Source organism: Eptatretus burgeri, chromosome 7 (assembly GCF_056783735.1).
Source record: "Eptatretus burgeri isolate ZD-2024b chromosome 7, Ebu_testis_v1, whole genome shotgun sequence".
In the NCBI taxonomy this organism is placed as follows: domain Eukaryota; kingdom Metazoa; phylum Chordata; class Myxini; order Myxiniformes; family Myxinidae; genus Eptatretus; species Eptatretus burgeri.
In genome coordinates this window covers 49,427,176-49,447,523 of record NC_140967.1, presented here as the reverse complement: position 1 = coordinate 49,447,523, position 20,348 = coordinate 49,427,176, and the positions used below count along the sequence as shown (strand labels likewise).

The 20,348-nt window shown below is 46.8% G+C and overlaps 1 protein-coding gene across 21 annotated transcripts in view; it reads right to left on the bottom strand.

Annotated features, from left to right (window-relative positions):
* LOC147023236 (uncharacterized) overlaps positions 1-20,348 on the bottom strand; it is a 344,444-nt gene that overhangs the window by 215,200 nt on the left and 108,896 nt on the right. For all 21 annotated transcript variants that reach the window (XR_015060084.1, XR_015060083.1, XM_085888438.1 and 18 more), the window contains one exon: positions 2,181-2,360. Coding sequence is in view for 14 of the 21 variants with exons in the window: in XM_085888449.1 (XP_085744575.1) it covers positions 2,181-2,360 (180 nt within the window). In the remaining 7 variants the exon portion in view is untranslated. The remainder of the gene's footprint in view (positions 1-2,180; positions 2,361-20,348) is intronic.

Here is a 20,348-nt window from a genome sequence, read left to right as displayed (position 1 = left end):
TTTAACATTAAATACTTTATTTTCCCTGAGCTTTGCATTTGTCAATCCATATATAATCCCCTTGTTGCTCACAGCACCTTGGGCAGAAGCTCATCCTGCTTTCAGAAAATGTGTTTTACCATTCCTTGCTGTTGGCGTGTAAATTTACACTGAATAAAGGAATCGCAAGCTCGGAAGGAGAAAAATACTTTGCAATGACAAATTCTAATTTGTTTCTTGCCTCTTGCAACCACTTAGGAATAAATCCAGTCGAAGGGAGACTTACATTTCTCTCCCTTCGTTCACTCAGTGCGGGCTAATGGCCGCGGGTATGATATAAAGGCTGGTGTTCGTGGGTCCAATCAGGGTGAGAGGTCCATAAGATAAAAAAGATCAATGCAAATGTTACATGAGACATGGAGCGCTTTTATGAACCATCTTGGAAGCCTCTCAGGGTTGTGTGTGTGTGTGTGTGTGTGTGTGTGTGTGTGTGTGTGTGTGTGTGTGTGTGTGTGTGTGTGTGTGTGTGTGTGTGTGTGTGTGTGTGTGTGTGTGTGTGTGTGTGTGTGTGTGTGTGTGTGTGTGTGTGTGTGTGAAGATTTTACATCCCAGCTAGGAAATGTTAATCGATCATCATTAGCTCTCGACCGAAAAAAAAACTCTCCCTCGCAGCGACACATAACCGAGTTCCATATGATGTGAGCCCCTCGATTCTTATGACAGATGCAGACAGGCTTTCCAATCTGGCATTTAGGGCTCAGATGCCACGACAAAAATTCTCTCCGCATTTGGAATATTAATGTGCAGTGCTCGGGAAAATTTCAAGAGAAATTGCAAAAACATCTTGGTTATAAGGATAACAACCCCCCATCCCAACGGTCCACCTCGCACCTCCTCCCACCCTACTCCCATGGTCCATCCCAAACCCACCCACGCATCGCAGCTCCGCACACCCAAAATACCCGTTTCTACAACACGCGTGGAACGTGTCATTCCGGCCTCGGTAATTAATCCCGAACAAGCGTCAAAGCCGCATCGTTCAGGTGTTTCGTGACACTCGTCGGATCGCCCAGAGGGCAAGTGTGCTGCAGGTGCACCTTCACTCCGCGAGCTAATCCATACAGCTAGCTCCTCACACTGCGTGCCCTTTCTATATTTTTTTTGCTGCATCTTTTATGGCCGGGGATATTTTATTCATGGTGACATGAAACTTGGCGGCATCGCTTTGCAAGCGATGGAATCCCGCTCTCCCTCCGCGCGCTGATCTATAGCCGCCACCGAATGCATCCTCATACTGTCAGTCGTTCACAAGTGCTTTTGCCTTTTTTTCTCCCCCACGCTGGTTAATATTTCACGTTTTGGTAAACGTTTGCCCTGTTTACAACCTCTGCCACGGGGCAAGGCTCAACGTCCAGCCATCCTGCCTAAAGTCCATCTCATAAAGAGCTGGCAACGCACCAGCAGCGGCCCACTATAGGTATTATATTAACATATTGATAGGGACTGTCCAAAATAAAACCAGTAAATATATATGTATATTTTTATATATATTTCTACACACACATACATACATACTTCCATGCTATTCGACCAAAGAAAGCTGTATAAAGTAACCATGATGAGTTTCAAACCCTACCTGGGTTCCTCTGCAGCTGCATACATTCACATGTCAGGTAGGGTTTGAAGAATCTGGGTAAAGTTTAAAACAGCAAAGAGCTTACCTTCTGTATCTTTTCTCGTTGCCTTATGGAGCTTTTTTTAGCTAAAGGGCCATGGGAGTTAATTTATTTGATACTCCTAGCCACCTGGGGTAATTAATTAATTAATTGAAAACTGATTGGTTATTCCTTCTAATTACTGGTGAGACATGATTTGGAATTGTTAAATGTATGTATGTATGTATGTATGTATATATGTATATATTATATATATATATATATATATATATATATATATATATATATATATATATATATATATATATATACACAATGGCAAACGACTCGGTATAGCTCTTGCCAAGAAACTGATTCGACAACACCAACACCAATTCAAGTACATGGTGTGTGTGTGTGTGTGTGTGTGTGTGTGTGTGTGTGTGTGTGTGTGTGTGTGTGTGTGTGTGTGTGTGTGTGTGTGTGTGTGTGTGTGTGTGTGTGTGTGTGTGTGTGTGTGATCGGCTACTGTTATAATTTGCTCACCCCATCTGCGGCTTTGTAAGAAGTTGAGGGTATATCATCGGCCGGTTGCACAGATGCCACAAATAGCTGTGCGAAATAAAACCGCAAACTTGGAGGATGGCCCAGGATATGTACGCCTTGGAATGCGAACACACGTCTCTGGTTCGGCACAGCTAAACATTGTTGCTGGAAGCAGTGGCACTGGATGTATAAACAAGAGGGGATGAAAGGAGGAAGGAGAAATTATAGAGAAATAAATCTTATACAAATCAACTTCACTGACCTCATCAAAAAGGTTAGATGGAATCGGAGCATAAACTAGAACGGGCACTCGGTGGAGCGCATACCTCCGCTTGGCTGAACAGTTTACATTTTGTATCCCACTGATAGGCCAGATCTGAATCCAGACCTGAACCAAAATCTAATCTGCTTGTTTTTGTCACCTTCCCCAACTCATCCACTAAGTTTTGTCATAACTTTTTAACTTTTTGAGATTTCATGATATATATACATATATATATATATATATATATATATATATATATATATATATATATACATATATATATATATATATATATATATATATAGTTTTTGGTCCAATCACTCGGTGGTGAAGAATTATTTTGAAGAAGAAAAATTCTAGTTTCCAGATCTAGATCTTCACCAAAATCTAAACATTTCCTCCTTGTCACACACCCAACCTGTCCACCAAATTTCGGCTGAATCCGTCCGCAACTTTTGAGATGCCCTGCTCAGAGATCAACAGACGGGTGAAAACATAACCTGCGTCTACCTTCGGTGGTGGGGTAATGATTCCCAAAGCTTAAATCAAGAAATAGTCATGGACAACCGTCATCAAGACAGAACTATCGTTATACACTCGTCGAGGCTCTTGGAAAAGCAGAACAGGCTGGAATGGCTGCAATGCATGGTCATACAACACCTGTGCAAGCTGGTTAAAGGCCGGAAGATATGGAGCCACAAAACCCATGCATCTTGACCGAAGTCCAGAATGCAAGGTCTCACAAGATACTCTTGCTGTTTTTGCTTTCAAGCTTCATTAACAAAACAAAAGTAACCTTTAAAATGCAGGGCTTTTGGCTAAAACTGTACACCGCTTGACTCCACATTATGTGAAGGGTACTTTTAGCAAATGCTTGATTTATGTAACTGATCATGTCATTGGTGGTCTCCCATTGGATTAACCAATAAATGAAAAGAAGCTTACAGCTGGAAAGAAAACTTCAAGCAAACCAAATTTTATAACATCAAAAGAGATCTCTCTCAAACAAACATTAACAACAACGAAAACAAAAAACAATAAGAAGCACTTAGGAAGGCAGTGTTCAAGCCGCGATTTTAAAGGTTCAGCCCTGAAAGAGAGACAGAGAGATAGACATACGGAGACAGAAAGTCCTGGGTTTAGAGGAGCCACCGGGTTTGACGGGCATGTTATAAAGTACTGTTCTCGTGCTGTCGCTTGTCCTCTTCCCACCAATGATTGGATCCAATTCCTGCAGTGGAGAGGAAAGGCAGGCCCCTGCGGATCATTATTTGAGAGGGGCCAGCTATCCATCATGAGCAGCTGACACGCTGCCCTGTCTGACGAGGCAAAGCTCCGAGGCCCAACCGGCTGGGGACTCTGCGCTAGAAGAAGCATCACACTCTTCCCTACAGGGATACCATTCCTTTTGTTTCAAGCCACTTGTCACAGGTGAATTTTGACTCACCTGCATGTTTATCAACTTATCACCTGTGCAAATTAGACACATTTCAATTCCATCTCCACTCGCAGTCACAAACCGTATGAGAAGACGTGCCATGATAAAACGAGAATGTATTACGATGTCATTCTGGTGCCTTAATGACGGAGTATCGCCATCAAAACCATAACCCGTTTGTGCCAATCTTTGAGACAGGTGTCTGATTTGCAAACAATGTATAGATATTGTAAAACGGTGCAAGCAGAACACCATGACTTCACCTTACGAGCTTATTTGGCCATCAGGATGATATAATGAATTAACATTCAACGAAGTACGCAACATCTGTTTTCATTGTTATCTACCTTATAGGATACTCTTCTTTACATCACCTCCTATTCTTCCTCTTCTATCAATTTGACATTCTTTTCACTGACTTCTTTTGTGTAAAATGTTGAACAATACAGGGTGTTCCAAAAAGACCTGGACAACTTTGGTTGTTAATATATTTAGCACCACAAATTATACAGGAATCCCCTTTGATTTATTTTTATGATACAGAAACGCAGAGTTTTCTATATTTTCAGGTCTGGTGGTTGAATGCAAAATACGATGGTGACTCCACAGGAGAAGGCTCAGTGCGTCGAATGGTTCATCGAGACGAGATTCGACAAACACGTTCAGCGTAATTTCCACACCAGGTATGGAAGGAATCCGCCATCGCAGACTGGTATCAGAGAGTGGTAGAAGAGGTTGAAGGAGACTGGAAGTTGTCAGAAACAGAAAAGTACCGATCGACCAAGCACAAGTTCAGCAGATGTTGAACAAGTGAGTGAATAATTCCAACAAAGTCCCACAAAATCAATCCGATGGCATCCAGAGAACTGGGACTACCAATAATCACCGGACACAAGATTTTGTATAAAAGACTGAAGCTTTTTGCTGACGAGGTGCAGATTCTGCAGGAACTCAAACCAAATGACAGACCCAAACGCAAGGTGTTTGCCTTGGAAATGATCAGTCGCATGGAGGATGATGAAGATTACCTGAAAAAGGTCATGTTCGCAGACGAAGCTTGCTTTCATGTATCGGGGAAGGTCAACTAGCACAATGTGAGGATCTGGGATGATGAAAACCCTCACGTGGTCATTGAGCACATGTGCGACAGTCCAACGGTCAATGTGTGGTGTGGCCTTCTCCATGACTGCTTGGTGGGTCCTTTTTTCTTCGTGAAGGACACAGTGACCTCAACAATTTACATGAACATGTTGGAAGGATTCACCTTACCACAGATTGAAAAGCTGCAACTCGATATCATTTTCAACAGGACGGTGCTCCCCCTCATTGGGCTTTAGTTGTTCGAGCCATCCTGAATGAAAATTTTCCAGGTCGCTGAATTTGTTGAGACAGACCAACCCCTGGTCCCCGCGATCACCAGATATATCTCTCCTTGATTTTTTTTCTGTGGGGGTTTGTCAAAGATGTTTTCTACAATACCAAGGTAGGAAACCTGGATCACAGCCAAATGCGGACTGGTGGACGCAAACATGCTGAGCCAAACATGGCAAGAACTCGTATACCGCCTTGATGTCCTGCGTGTGACAAACGGAGCTCACATTGAAGTGTATTGATGATGTGCACAAAACTATATGAGTTTCTGTGTCATATAAACCAAAGGGTATCGTTGTATCATTTGTGGTTGTAAATATATTATCAACCAAAGTTGTCGGGTATTTTTGGAACACCCTGTATTTTCTCAGTTTGAGCTTCACTAATGTAAAAGAAAACTTTTTATCTGGCCTATGTCATCCTATAAGAGCAGCTACAGTGGAGACATAACTTATTTACTGCCTGATAAATGGAAATTCATCATAAAAAGAACTGAGGAACGATGTCATATAATAGTTAATTAGTTAAATTTATTTATTTATTTCGGAAGTAACCTCGCTCTTCCATGAGCTTCTTCTTTGGGTGCAGTTTTGTTTTTTTTTTGTTTTTTTTGCTGTACTCTAATCCTGTCAAGGTCGACGAGCATTAGCTGGTACAGTCTTTTGGGAAGAGTAGGCGAGTTATCACTGGCATTCTGAACAAATTACACAACCCTGTTCCGATTATAGCAGGGAAGGCAAAGGCAAACCACCTCGTGTAATCCTTGCTGTGGGGATGCTTGGGCAGTACTGAACCTGCTGAGAGACAGAGACAGAGAGAGAGAGAGAGAGAGAGAGAGAGAGAGAGAGAGAGAGAGAGAGAGAGAGAGAGAGAGAGAGAGAGAGAGAGAGAGAGAGAGAGAGAGAGAGAGAGAGACAGACAGAGAGAGAGAGACAGACAGAGACACATTCCAGCCAAGGAGAGAGAGGGGAAAGGGTGGGAAATGTTTTGAGGGTAAATGCAAATTTTAAAAGTGTAGGTGCAAATGGGGGGGGGGGTGGGGGGGGTGGTCAAAAGTTGCACCATCGTCATATCCAATTTGCAGATGACCTCTATGATGCGAGTCACGTGGAAAACCGAATTGTACACTTTCCCACATACAGTATATTCAAAAGACATACAGGTTGAGTCCACATTATGTTCTGCAATTTAAAATGAGACAACTCAAGTTGGCAGCGTACGTATCTTGCTTTAAATGTTTTTAAACGTTATGGAGGTTGTTCTGAAGTGTCGATGTGATTGTAAGAATGTTTAACTTGTCGAGAACATGCTAGATATGCACTTATTCATTGTGCACAATTTGTAAAACATAATCAGAGATTAAATTAGCCAATGAATGAAGCAAGCAACTGAGAGTTAATGTGCATGTGGGGGTACTGCAGGGGTCACTCATAGGTTCGTTAGTGCTTCAAAATGAAATAGATGATACACATGGAGAAATACAGGTGAGCTTATCTAAATCAGCAGATGACCCGTTCTTCTGATCCTTCTTCTTTTTCTTTAGTGTGGCTTCCACAGTGCTGTTAGTACTTTATAAGGAAGGATTGCAGAACATCAGATGACATGGGGGACATGATCGAGGTTTTAAAGACATTCAAAGGTCTAAGATCAACAGACATGGAGGTAGATTTTGTTGACGTGGTGGTCGTGGAGAAAATTATTGAGCGTACCTTTATGATCAATAAAAAGGCAAACTCGAAAGGAACTGAAAATGCAAAGCACTTCCGTGTCCACTTTGCATTCGGACTTATACTGTCGTAAACATGCTAAACATGACGAAAACAGCGAAGAAACAACATACAAAAAATTGACGATTTAGGTGACCTTGACCTTTTGACCTTAAAAGCAATAGGCTTCAGTGACCCAATATGCAAAGCCTGCTCAAATTTCAAGTCAACTAATTGGAAATTGACGATTTTGTGACCTTGACATTTAACCTTGACAGAACACAGATTACATTGGATGAATTGGATTATATTGGGTCTCTGACATATTGATATTACTGACATTGATATTGTATGCAACCATGACCTTTGACCTTTTGATCTTAAAAAAAAAAACACAATCAGCGTCTCGCTTTTAATTGGTAAACCAATTCAGTGACTCAATATGCAAAATCTTAAAACTTCAGGTCAACTGGATGAAAATTGACAATTTGAAATGACGTTGACCCTTTGACCAAATTATTAATGTCTTCTCCACATCCTCATATTGAAGCTTTGTTGAAAATTTGATGACAAAAGCTCAAATGGTAAAAAGGTTACGGCCCGGACACGCGCGCACGCACGCACGCACGCACGCACGCACGCACGCACGCACGCACACACACACACACACACACACACACACACGATTGCAAAACCCCGTCTCCCGCTGCATGGGGGACGGGCTAACTAGAACAAATATGAGAGAGTAAACTAGGGCAATTAGTCAAAAACAAAAGAGAAAATACAGAGTATAAAAATAGATGGGTATGTGTAACTGACGCTGGCATGATATCGCCTAGAGATATGTGTACTCACCTTTGAGCTATCAATCCTGGGATCCAATCTCGACTCAGTTATAAACTGTCACCCTGGTGTTTCACATTCAGGGTGATACCTTGATGTGTGCGCCATCGATTGGACGGATGTTAAGCTGGAGGGTCTGTCTGCCAGGACTGGTCATGTGTAGACATTAAAGATCCCATGGCATGTTTTGCAAAGAGGAGGCAAGTTATTGCCAGCACCCTGGCCAAATCCAAAATTCCTGCCACCTTCAGTTGAGGATCCTGCAAGGGAGTAGCAATCTGTTCAGGATTGATTCCAGCATTGAAACGTTTCTCAATTTCTCATGAATGCATTGAAGCTCAGTCAAGAGTGTGGATCTCAAGAGTATGATTCAGTTCTCTCATCCCCTCTTCCTGTCCAGGCAGGAGTTCCTAAAGGTAGCGTTCTGGGCTCTCTTCTTTTTCTGGTTTTCATTCATGATCTCTCCGACTCCCTGGAAAATCCTCTTTATCTCTTTGCTGATTACTCCACCCTCTGTCGTACCATCTGTCATGCCTCAAACTGGCAAACAGCAGCTTCTTCGCTCTCTGCAGATCTGGATGAAATCGCAAACTGGTCCAACATGTGGAACATGTCTTTCAATCCTGACAAATCTCACACTTTCACGATATCTCTCCGAAAGGACCGTTTGGAAAAAAAACCCCATTTACTTTCTCAACAATCCTCTGGAAGAAGTCCTTTCATTCAAGCTTCTTGGTCTCACTATCTGCCATGATCTTTCCTGGGAAAGCCACATTTCCAACGTGGCCTCCAAAGCCAGTCGCCGACTGGGACTCCTCCATCGTGCAAAGTCCTTCCTTGGCCCACCGGAGCTCCTGACCACATACAAAGTTTTCATCCGCAGCCTGATGGAGTACTGCTCTCCCCTTTGGGCTGGTGCTCCTGCCTCTCTCCTTTCTTGGCTTCCGCTGTGGAAACCAAGGCATTTGGGATCATTGGTATCTCCTGTGGTGAGGCTGAGTCTTTGGGCCTCTCACTCTCTCACCGCAGGCAGGTCGGTGGTCTTTCTGTCTTCCACCATCTCCTCTCTTGTCTCACCCCCCCCCCTGCTCTGCCTGCGGTATGCCCCCCTCCCCCATATTTCTCCAGGGCACTCAAGGTCCACCAGCAACCCCCTTCTGATAAAACTACCAAAATTATGAATCACTGCTCACCTTTACTCTTTCATTCCTCCATTTTCCTGCCTTTGGAACAAACATCCACACTCTCTTCAATCCCACTCTTTCCTCCAGGTCTTCAAAACAGCTGTTCACCAACACCTCTTATCTTCCCCCATCCAAAACCATGAGCTTTTCTACCCCTGCTAATCCACCCAAACCCACCTCAAAATTTCCTGCTTTCCTTCCTGAAAGTTCCCGTGGTGTCCATCTTGTGTTCCCCGTGTTCCCCGCCCCATCCCTCTCCCTTACACAGATCTTCTATTATCTCTGTTCCCCACTGTTTTGTCCTTCCCTCTCCCGCCCTCTTGTCTCCTGCCCCTTGTTGTGTGTTGTGTGTTAACTCCCTTATGAGCCTCGACAATGTATACAAAAATGTTTTTTTTTTAATCTCATTATTACACCTAGCTGTGACAAGTCAGCAGGGAGATCAACAGTTCTTGTGTGCTTCTTCCAGGAGTTTGTGTGCCTGTGTACTAATGCTTGTGCAAGCCTGTGTGAATGTTGTACGTTTGTCCCATTGCTGCTTGCGTTTTGATGGTACTTCCTTCCCTGTGTGCATTTGTCTTTGTGCTTGTCTTATCTTACATATTCTGGTTTGTACGTGTGCCTGAGTGTTGGGTTGTCACTGCCAGTGCACTATGACCATATGTTATTCCCTTGACCCCTCAGGCTCCTCTTTTCCCTCACAATCTCTTTTATGCCTCATTCTACTCTTCTTCTCTGCAACCCTCCACCCCAACTCCCTCCTCTTTGTTCAATGTAAAAGTCAGGAAGTACATAGAAGACAAGGAAGGTGATAGATTAAGTTAACGTGATCAGCCGTAAAATAGATATGATAGCTTATTAAATAAAACAGTCGACCTTAATCAAAATAGAGACTGGTTTGAAAACTTATGGAAATGACATGATGTAAAATTCCATAATTTTATGTGCCATACCATCACACTGCTAAAATGTCAAACCATAGCACAGCTCACCAATTTTTTTTGGAATATTCCAATGAGGTGACTTGTGTTCCAGTTTTCATATATATATATATATATATATATATATATATATATATATATATATATATATATATATATATATATATATATATATATATATATATATATATATATATATATATATATATATATATACAGCTCTGGAAAAAAATGAGACCACTCCAAAAAATATTTAAATCAGCATCTCTCCATGTATGGCAGCCATTCCAGTGTCTGTTGAATTCCAACACAGGCACACCTCATTCTACTTAGTGAGGTACTGATTGGGTGATCACCTGAACCGAATCATATTTAACAAGGAAAAGTATAAAAACCACTGCTGTGGTCATCACTATCCTCTTACAATAGGACCTGCTGGATGGCAAAAACAGTGACAGTCGTACCTCAAAAGTAATTGGAATCAAAAAAATAACTATTGACCATGCCAAAAGAGTTGAAAAGAAAAGTTTTGAGTGAGGAAAAGAAGGGTTCAATTCTGGCTTTACAGGCAGAGGGATACAGTGAGCATCATGTTGCTTCCATCCTTAAAACTTCAAAGACGGCAGTTCATAAGAACAAGGTCAAGCAGCAGACATTGGGGACAACAAAGCTACAGACTGGCAGAGGGTGAAAACGACGTTCCACTGACCAGGATGACCGCCAACTCATTCGAATGTCACTCAACAACCGTAGGATGACATCAAGTGACCTACAAAAAGAATGGCAAACGGCAGCTGGGGTGAAGTGCATGGCGAGGATGGTTCGAAACAGGCTCCGAGGGGCAGGGCTGAAGTCGTGCATAGCTGGAAAAAAGTCCTTCATCAATAAGAAGCAAAGAAGAGCCAGGCTGAGGTTTGCCAAAGACCATAAAGATTGGACCGTATAGGACTGGAGTAAGGTCATCTTCTCCGATGAGTCCAATTTTCAGCTTTGCCCAACACCTGGTTGTCGAATGGTTAGACGGAGACCTGGAGAGGCCTACAAGCCACATACAAGGTTGTCCTGGAAGAACACTTGCTTCCTTCTGCTCTGACAATGTTCCCCAACTCTGAGGATTGGTTTTTCCAGCAGGACAATGCTCCATGCCACACAGCCAGCTCAATCAAGGTGTGGATGGAGGACCATCAGATCAAGACCCTGTCATGGCCAGCCCAATCTCCAGACCTGAACCCCATTGAAAACCTCTGGAATGTGATCAAGAGGAAGATGGATGGTCACAAGCCATCAAACAAAGCCGAGCTGCTTGAATTTTTGCTCCAGGAGTGGCATAAAGTCACCCAACAGCAATGCGAAAGACTCGTGGAGAGCATGCCAAGACGCATGAAAGCTGTGATTGAAAATCAGGGTTATCCCACAAAATAATGATTTCTGAACTCTTCCTAAGTTAAAACATTAGTATTGTGTTGTTTAAAAATGAATATGAACTTGTTTTGTTTGTATTATTTGAGGTCTGAAAACACTGAATCTTTGTTATTTTTTACCAGTTGTCATTTTCTGCAAATAAATGCTCTAAATGACAATATTTTTATTCGGAATTTTGGAGAAATGTTGTCAGTAGTTTATAGAATAAAACAAAAATGTTCATTTTACTCAAGCACATACCTATAAATAGTAAAACCAGAAAAACTGAGAATTTTGTAGTGCTCTCTGAATTTTTTCCAGAGCTGAATATATATATATATACATATATACATATATACATATATATATATATATATATATATATATATATATATATATATATATATATATATATATATATATATATATATATATATATATATACATACATATATATATATATATATATATATATATATATATATATATATATATATATATATATATATATATACATATATATATATATATATATATATATATATATATATATATATATATATATATATATATATATATATATACACATACATATATATATATATATATATATATATATACACATATATATATATATATATATATATATATATATATATATATATATATATATATATATATATACATATATACATATATACATATATATATATATATATATATACATATATATTGTTGTGGTTACCAAATTCGCAAACCACCATTCAGGTCCCTTAGGTGAGGTATCTCGGTAAGTGCATGTGTAGTTAGGCCCGAACCCGTTGTCTAGTGGGAATACATGTCATTTATGCGAGCTGCGACTCTTCAGGATAGCCGTTTTTCTTTTACTATCTTTATTTTGGACCAACCGCCATGATTACCACCACAACATCAACCACCAACCACAACGCCGCTTCACCACAACCGCCACGACCTTCCCGTCACACCTCGCAACCGTAGCATCGCCACCGTTCTTGCCCCGCTGTGGGTACCGGTGTTGGATTCGTGCAGAGCGCGCGTCGAACAGCGTGTACAAAATCACGGATTTTGTGCTTCAAAAACGGATCAAAAACGACACACGCCCACTTTTTGCCGTCCAATCGGTGAGCGAGGGACGATTTGGCCCCGCCTCCAGGACGATCGATATATGCAAATTTGTGGATCAAAAAGCCTTCACGCCCACTTTTTGTCGGGCCAATGGGGAGCGAGGTGAAAGGTCAAAGGGAGGGGGTCAAAGGCGAAGCTACGGGGGGATAAAAGGACCGTGTTCGTCAGTCAGAGCAGTGTGGAAGTCTGGAGCCCGAAGCCTGCAGTAGCTGGAGAAGCTGAAGAGAGTCGAACGAGGAGAGCCCAAAGAAGAGTCCAGGGTGGAGAGTCCAGAGGCGGAGAAGCGGCAGCGGCGAAGGCAGACGAGGGGGTGCTCGCGACGGTGCCGGGAGCTGCACGCCCGAGGAAGGCCGGCAGCGCGACCTGGCCGAGGTGGAGACGCACACCAGGGATAATAAAGATCCTCTATACCCCGAGCATCAGCAACCCCCTCCTGTTTCCCCCCGCGCTGAGATAGTGCGACCAAGGGGGCCCCGTTCCCACCCCCTACCAGACACCGTCCACGAGGCCCGCGGGTTGCGGCGCCATCGCCGCTCCGCGTCTCATCACCAGACGGGTAGGCGCGACCCGGTCTCGGCCTCAGGCCCGCCTCATCCTTGAGGGTATTTCTTTTCCTTGGTTTTGGGTATGTGTTGTCGGCGCCGTCTGTGAAGTAGAATTGTATAAGTGTTGCCGTGTGCTCGGTAGTCGGTATTAGCTCTGCACTGTGTTTTCACTTTTATATTTGCTTTTTGTGTAAATGGAATTGTGTTTTCTTTTTTTTGTGTGCATTTGGTGGAATTGTATTTGTGTGCTTCCCGTGTGCCGCGAATAAATGTGCTCTATTGTTGAACTGTTTCCCGCTTCGCTTCGTCTTTTTCTCCCATTGAATCCTCATCTTGCTTCACGTAAAGGGTTGGTAGTGGGCTGAATACGCCCGATAATTAATCGAACCGTCGAGGTCGACGATAACACCGCTCGGTTATTCTGATAGTACGGAACGGGTCGCTTAAGTGGCCCGTGTCCGAAGTCGACCTGCGGCGAGGTGCGATCGCCCGGTCTACCCTCCGCGTGGGTACTTAGGTAGGTCGAATTTGGCGAGCAACCCTATCCCACGCGGGGGCTGATTGGCTCGATCACGGTGAGACCGAAAGGTCCACCCGTGACTGGTTCCCGGCGTTAGTCCGAGAGGGTCACGACTGGATTGTCCGTCCGGTGGGCGACGTGCCGCGATTCGAGTTACGTGGCCGTTCGCACGCCGGCGGGTGCGAATACCGCAACACTGGTGTCAGGTCGTGCGATACAAATTCATCGCCCTCCTCGCGGCACTGGTATTGGAGAGCGGGACAACAGGCTCTCCTGTCTCCAGCGAAATTCACGGGAATCGGTCCAGGGGTGAGAGAAGCGACCCCCGATTCCCTCCAAATTACGAGCGAGCAAATTAACCCTTCACGAGAAGCAAGATGGCGTCTCAAGGCGAGCGGGAGCCGGGGGTATTAGAAATGGATGTAGAATGTGTAGGATCCATGGCTCAGGATGAAATCCCCGTGCAGGAAATGTTGATTGTGCAGGAACATGAACTCCCCCAACTGAGCCCAGAGCCCGAAAAAGGTGCGGCAGCGGCCGCGGTGTATGACACCTCCCCCCCCCCTCTCCACCAAAACCCGCCGACCCTTGCCGAAACGGCTCACCCAAGCGCATCCGACATGGCTCAGCTATGCGCCATGCTGGCGGCAATGAACGAAAAGATGAATGCGAAAATGATCGAAAAAATGGATGCGAATATGAATGAAGTGAAAACGACGATGGATGCGAATACACAGCAAATGAATGAAGTGAAAACGACGATGGATGCGAATACACAGCAAATGAGGGAAGAGATGAAAAAGCTGCGGAGTGAGACGCAGAACATGGGCCGAAGCCTGCAGGCGGGCATGAAGGCCGTGACAAAGGAAATAATAGTTGAGACAAGGGAGGTAAAGGGTGAAGAGTTGGCAGAGACACGGGAGATAGAAAAAATAGAGGAAAGACTACACGAGGAAGACGGGGTAAGTGACGCACACACACACACAGAGGTAGTGGAGGACAATGGGGGTGAGCTGGCGGACTGGGTAGAGACCCAGTGCGAGCAGCGGGATGGCCTCCTCCAGGAACGAGGGGAGGGAGTATGCCCCCTTGAGGCGAGTCACGACCAGGTGAGTTCGGTCGTGTTTTGCGAGGTTGAGGGGACGAGTGCTGTGGACAGGTGCACTGAGAGCTTGGGGGGTGTAGAGGCCCCGGAGACCCTTGTGGGGACACGAATCCCCAGTGTAGTTGTCCCTGTGTGTGTGGTGCAAGGCATGAGTGCGTCCCCGTGTGTGGAAGCGACCCCGTGTGTGAGTGGTGTGGTGGCGATGGTGCTGGAGTGCGTGCTTCCCAGCACGCCGTGTTTGGATGAGGCACCGTGTGTGGATGAGGAACCGTGTGTGGAAGAGACCGTGTGTGTGAGTGAAACGGCCAGTATGAGTGAGGAAGCGGGTGAGTGCCCCCGCGTGTGTGGATGAGGCACCGCGGTTAAGTGCCCCCGCGTGTATGAGTGAGGGACGTTGTGTGGAAGAGACCGCGTGTGTGAGTGTCGCCGTGTGTATGAGTGAGGTACCGCGGGTGAGTGCCCCCGCGTGTATGAGTGAGGCACGGTGTGTGGATGAGGCACAGCGGTTGAGTGCCCTCGCGTGTGTGGGTGAGGCACCGCGGGTGAGTGCCCCCGCGCGAGTGAATGGAGCACCACGTGTGAGTAGTATGGTTTGTGTGAGTAGTGAGGCACGCGTGAGTGAACGGCCGTGTGCAAGGTCGCTGTGTGCCAGGGAGACCGTGTGTGTGTGAGAGAGCGGTATGAGAGGGAGATGTCGGTTGGCATGCGGGAGCACGCAGCCGCATCTCCCGGTGTGAATGTGATGGAGTGGACTGTGTGCGTCGTAACACGCAGGTGTGCGTGGGTTGAATGGAGACGGAGACGGCGACATGGGAGAAACGAAAGCCGGGTAGCGGCTGTAGTTGTTTCGGGGACCGTGCCGGGTTCACCCAGCAGTGAGCACGCGGTTCGTGCTGTGCAACGCACGAGACCACCACGTGCTCGCTTGCGAGAGTGAAGTCCCGGTCCGGAAACGCACGCGGTGGATTTGCCGATCCCGCGGACGGACAAAGTTTAGGCAGGTAAATGGATTTGGACCGGACGGGTTCTCCACGCGATCGTGTGTGTTCAGCTCCAACGGGCAAAGCACATGTGTTCGCGTGGGAAACCCCTCGAGACGTGGGGCTTGTGTTTTTTTTTTGCGCACGGTGACGTCATGGCTGCACGTGTGGTTGGAATCCGGCAGGAGGGGTATCTCTGCCGGATGGTCCCGTCCAAGGAGGGACGAGGAACACGTGCAGCTGCATGACGTCACGGGCAGGTGCAAAGTGCGCGAGCTCTGAGTTGCCGCGCAGGTGCTGCGCATGAAAAAAAAAAAAAGCAAGCCTCACTTTCGGGTGTACAGGATTCCTGGGCAGGGGGTGGAAGACCCCCTTGACCTGGGCACAGGATGGAAATTAGTTAGGGGGAAGGGTTAGCTTAGTTAGACCGACTTCATGGGGCAGGGGTAAGTCCTCATGGAGTCCGTGGAATGGATTAGTTAGAGGGATTGTAGCCAGATTTAGGTTGGGAAATTAATTAATGAGATGATTTGGAGACAGAGACAGACTTTGGATGTGTAGTGGGGACGTAGCTTAGCTACGTAGTGTTAAAAGGAACGTGCTGTAGTTTAAGGGACGACGTGGGAGCACGAGTTAGTTAGGGGATGTAGTTAGGAGGATGGCAGAGTTCAGTGGTGTGTGTGTTGAAGAGTTGTTGGTGAGTGAATTGGAAGCATGTGCTTGGTGAGTGAGTGAGGCCAGCGGGTCTGTGTGAATGGAGCGAATGGGGAATGCATGGTGCGACGAGTGATTGGGGGGAGGAGTGACTCCCGCCCAAGGGACCCCGGGGTCAGAGTAGAGTGAGTTAGCTGGGTTAGTTAAATTGAAAAATGGAGGTCGTTTTGTTGTTGATGGGAAGGTAGGCTCGAAACCCATTTGGAGGGGTGCAGGAGCCCTGTTGACGGGCTTGGGAGCGTGGCTGCGAAAGGTGAGTATCGCTGAGTGGGTACCCCGGGCACCAGGCTAGTCGGCCGCGGTAGGCCATGGGCCCATGGGGGGCCGGGATAGAGTAGTGGGCACGGGTGCGCCTGCTTGGTGCGGGGGCCCGGGGCGCCATTAGCCGCGTGGGCAGTGTTGTGGGCACGGGTGACCCTAGGAAAGGGGCCCGGGAGGCCGGCCTGCCACGTGTGCGTTTCAGGGGAGGTGCCATGGGGGGCACTCCCCGGTGTTAGGGAGCTGGTAGGCTCGGAGGCAGTGTAGTGCCCGGGGGTGCCATAGCGGGAGATTCGGCAGAGGGTCGTGCCTGCCAAAGGGAGCCACGTGTCCCAGCCAGGAGACCGTGTGAGGGCACGGAGAGACAATTGGGGGGGGGCGAGGCCCGAAATTGTGAGGACACCAACACAGGCGACGGGAATCTGGGTTGTTAGAACCAATAGTTTAAGCGAGAGGCGCTTGTTGAAAGCCCCGGGGTAGTTTAATGGTTAAATGGTTAGGGTAGATTAGGAGATGTACCCCTCCGCACCATCCATCCCCTCGCTCTCGTTGTGGGCCGCTGGACCCACTTTGGGTTAGATCGCCGAACTCTGGGGAGGCCATTCTGAGGCTTCGTTGGGCCTCGACACAGGACGTTAGCTCTCCCTTGTACCCCTCTGGGAAGGGAACGTAGGGGTTGGGAGTAGGCTAGGTGACAGAATAGGTTAGCCGAACAAGGACGATAAAGGGGGTTAGGGGACGATTTATAGTGGGGAAGTAAAAGAAAAAAAAAAATAATAACAAAAAAATAAGTTGGGGCTAAATTGGTTTTTCACAAATTAAGGGAGTGGGTATGTACAGTGACAGGCAAAGGCGATAGGTGGGAGGGAGACAGGTAGGTAGGTCCGAGCCCGCCTTCCAAGTGGCCAGCACCACCGCACTCCCTCCACCAACTTCCACTGACGGCAAAAGCTGGCCAGCTTCATCTGCTGGCTGTGTTACTGCAAGGCCTGTGCCGGCCAGTTCATCTGCTGGCTGTTTTTCTTCGAGGCCTGTGCCGGCCTGGTTCTGCGGGCTGAGTTTGCCTGCAGCGGCCTTCTTCTGCGGGCTGTGTTTGCCTGCTGCCTTTGCCATGCCATGCCCACTGCCCCTGTTCACCAGCCCCCGTTCAATTTTGCTTTGCCCCCCCCCCTGTTCGTTTCCATGTGCGCCAGGATCAGAAAGCAACAGTTTGCAAGCTGCGAGAACTGCCCCGTTGGCAGCTACAACACGGGCCTGCAGTGGCGGCCCGTGCACCGTGTTTGCGTCCATCCATTCGTTGTGTTCATTGCGTGTGCCACTTGAGCTGGCACGGAGACTGCATTTGTGCAGCCCATGCACCGTTGTGGTTCACTGAGTTCAATTCAAACCATTCATGCATCCATTCGTTGTGCTCATTGCGTGTGCCACTTGAGCTGGCACGGAGACTGCGTTTGTGCAGCCCATGCACCGTTGTGGTTCACTGCGTTCAGTTCAAAAGGGAAGGCCTTGGACTGCGTGTGAGCAGCCAGCCACGTTCCCTGTCACCTGCATTGTTTGAGCCAGAGACTGCATGCGGGCAGCCTGGCTCCCTGCTAACTGCTTTTCTTTTGCAGAGTTCAGTGATCCTGGGCCATGGTTTAGTGTAAAATTTGTAAGTTAAGGTTAAGATGTACTGTAAATATGAGTGCGCCCCCCGGCATGTCTGTCTAGCGCCGGCAATTTTATTTAAGTCGTCCGTATGAGTGAGTTTGTTTAGATAGTTACGCAGCCCTCAGGTTATTTATTTTGGGGACACGAATACCATGAATGTCGCACTCAGGGATCCGTAGGTAAAATGTACTAGGGGAAAACTACACATGATGGCACACGAAAATTTGACGACTCGGGACGAGTCTGTAAAAAGGGGAGGGGGTAGTGTTGTGGTTACCAAATTCGCAAACCACCATTCAGGTCCCTTAGGTGAGGTATCTCGGTAAGTGCATGTGTAGTTAGGCCCGAACCCGTTGTCTAGTGGGAATACATGTCATTTATGCGAGCTGCGACTCTTCAGGATAGCCGTTTTTCTTTTACTATCTTTATTTTGGACCAACCGCCATGATTACCACCACAACATCAACCACCAACCACAACGCCGCTTCACCACAACCGCCACGACCTTCCCGTCACACCTCGCAACCGTAGCATCGCCACCGTTCTTGCCCCGCTGTGGGTACCGGTGTTGGATTCGTGCAGAGCGCGCGTCGAACAGCGTGTACAAAATCACGGATTTTGTGCTTCAAAAACGGATCAAAAACGACACACGCCCACTTTTTGCCGTCCAATCGGTGAGCGAGGGACGATTTGGCCCCGCCTCCAGGACGATCGATATATGCAAATTTGTGGATCAAAAAGCCTTCACGCCCACTTTTTGTCGGGCCAATGGGGAGCGAGGTGAAAGGTCAAAGGGAGGGGGTCAAAGGCGAAGCTACGGGGGGATAAAAGGACCGTGTTCGTCAGTCAGAGCAGTGTGGAAGTCTGGAGCCCGAAGCCTGCAGTAGCTGGAGAAGCTGAAGAGAGTCGAACGAGGAGAGCCCAAAGAAGAGTCCAGGGTGGAGAGTCCAGAGGCGGAGAGGCGGCAGCGGCGAAGGCAGACGAGGGGGTGCTCGCGACGGTGCCGGGAGCTGCACGCCCGAGGAAGGCCGGCAGCGCGACCTGGCCGAGGTGGAGACGCACACCAGGGATAATAAAGATCCTCTATACCCCGAGCATCAGCAACCCCCTCCTGTTTCCCCCCGCGCTGAGATAGTGCGACCAAGGGGGCCCCGTTCCCACCCCCTACCAGACACCGTCCACGAGGCCCGCGGGTTGCGGCGCCATCGCCGCTCCGCGTCTCATCACCAGACGGGTAGGCGCGACCCGGTCTCGGCCTCAGGCCCGCCTCATCCTTGAGGGTATTTCTTTTCCTTGGTTTTGGGTAGGTGTTGTCGGCGCCGTCTGTGAAGTAGAATTGTATAAGTGTTGCCGTGTGCTCGGTAGTCGGTATTAGCTCTGCACTGTGTTTTCACTTTTATATTTGCTTTTTGTGTAAATGGAATTGTGTTTTCTTTTTTTTGTGTGCATTTGGTGGAATTGTATTTGTGTGCTTCCCGTGTGCCACGAATAAATGTGCTCTATTGTTGAACTGTTTCCCGCTTCGCTTCGTCTTTTTCTCCCATTGAATCCTCATCTTGCTTCACGTAAAGGGTTGGTAGTGGGCTGAATACGCCCGATAATTAATCGAACCGTCGAGGTCGACGATAACACCGCTCGGTTATTCTGATAGTACGGAACGGGTCGCTTAAGTGGCCCGTGTCCGAAGTCGACCTGCGGCGAGGTGCGATCGCCCGGTCTACCCTCCGCGTGGGTACTTAGGTAGGTCCAATTTGGCGAGCAACCCTATCCCACGCGGGGGCTGATTGGCTCGATCGCGGTGAGACCGAAAGGTCCACCCGTGACTGGTTCCCGGCGTTAGTCCGAGAGGGTCACGACTGGATTGTCCGTCCGGTGGGCGACGTGCCGCGATTCGAGTTACGTGGCCGTTCGCACGCCGGCGGGCGCGAATACCGCAACAATATATATATATATATATATATATATATATATATATATATATATATATATATATATATATATATATATATACATACATATACATACATATATATATATATATATATACATATATATATATGTATGTATATATATATATATATATATATATATATATATATAT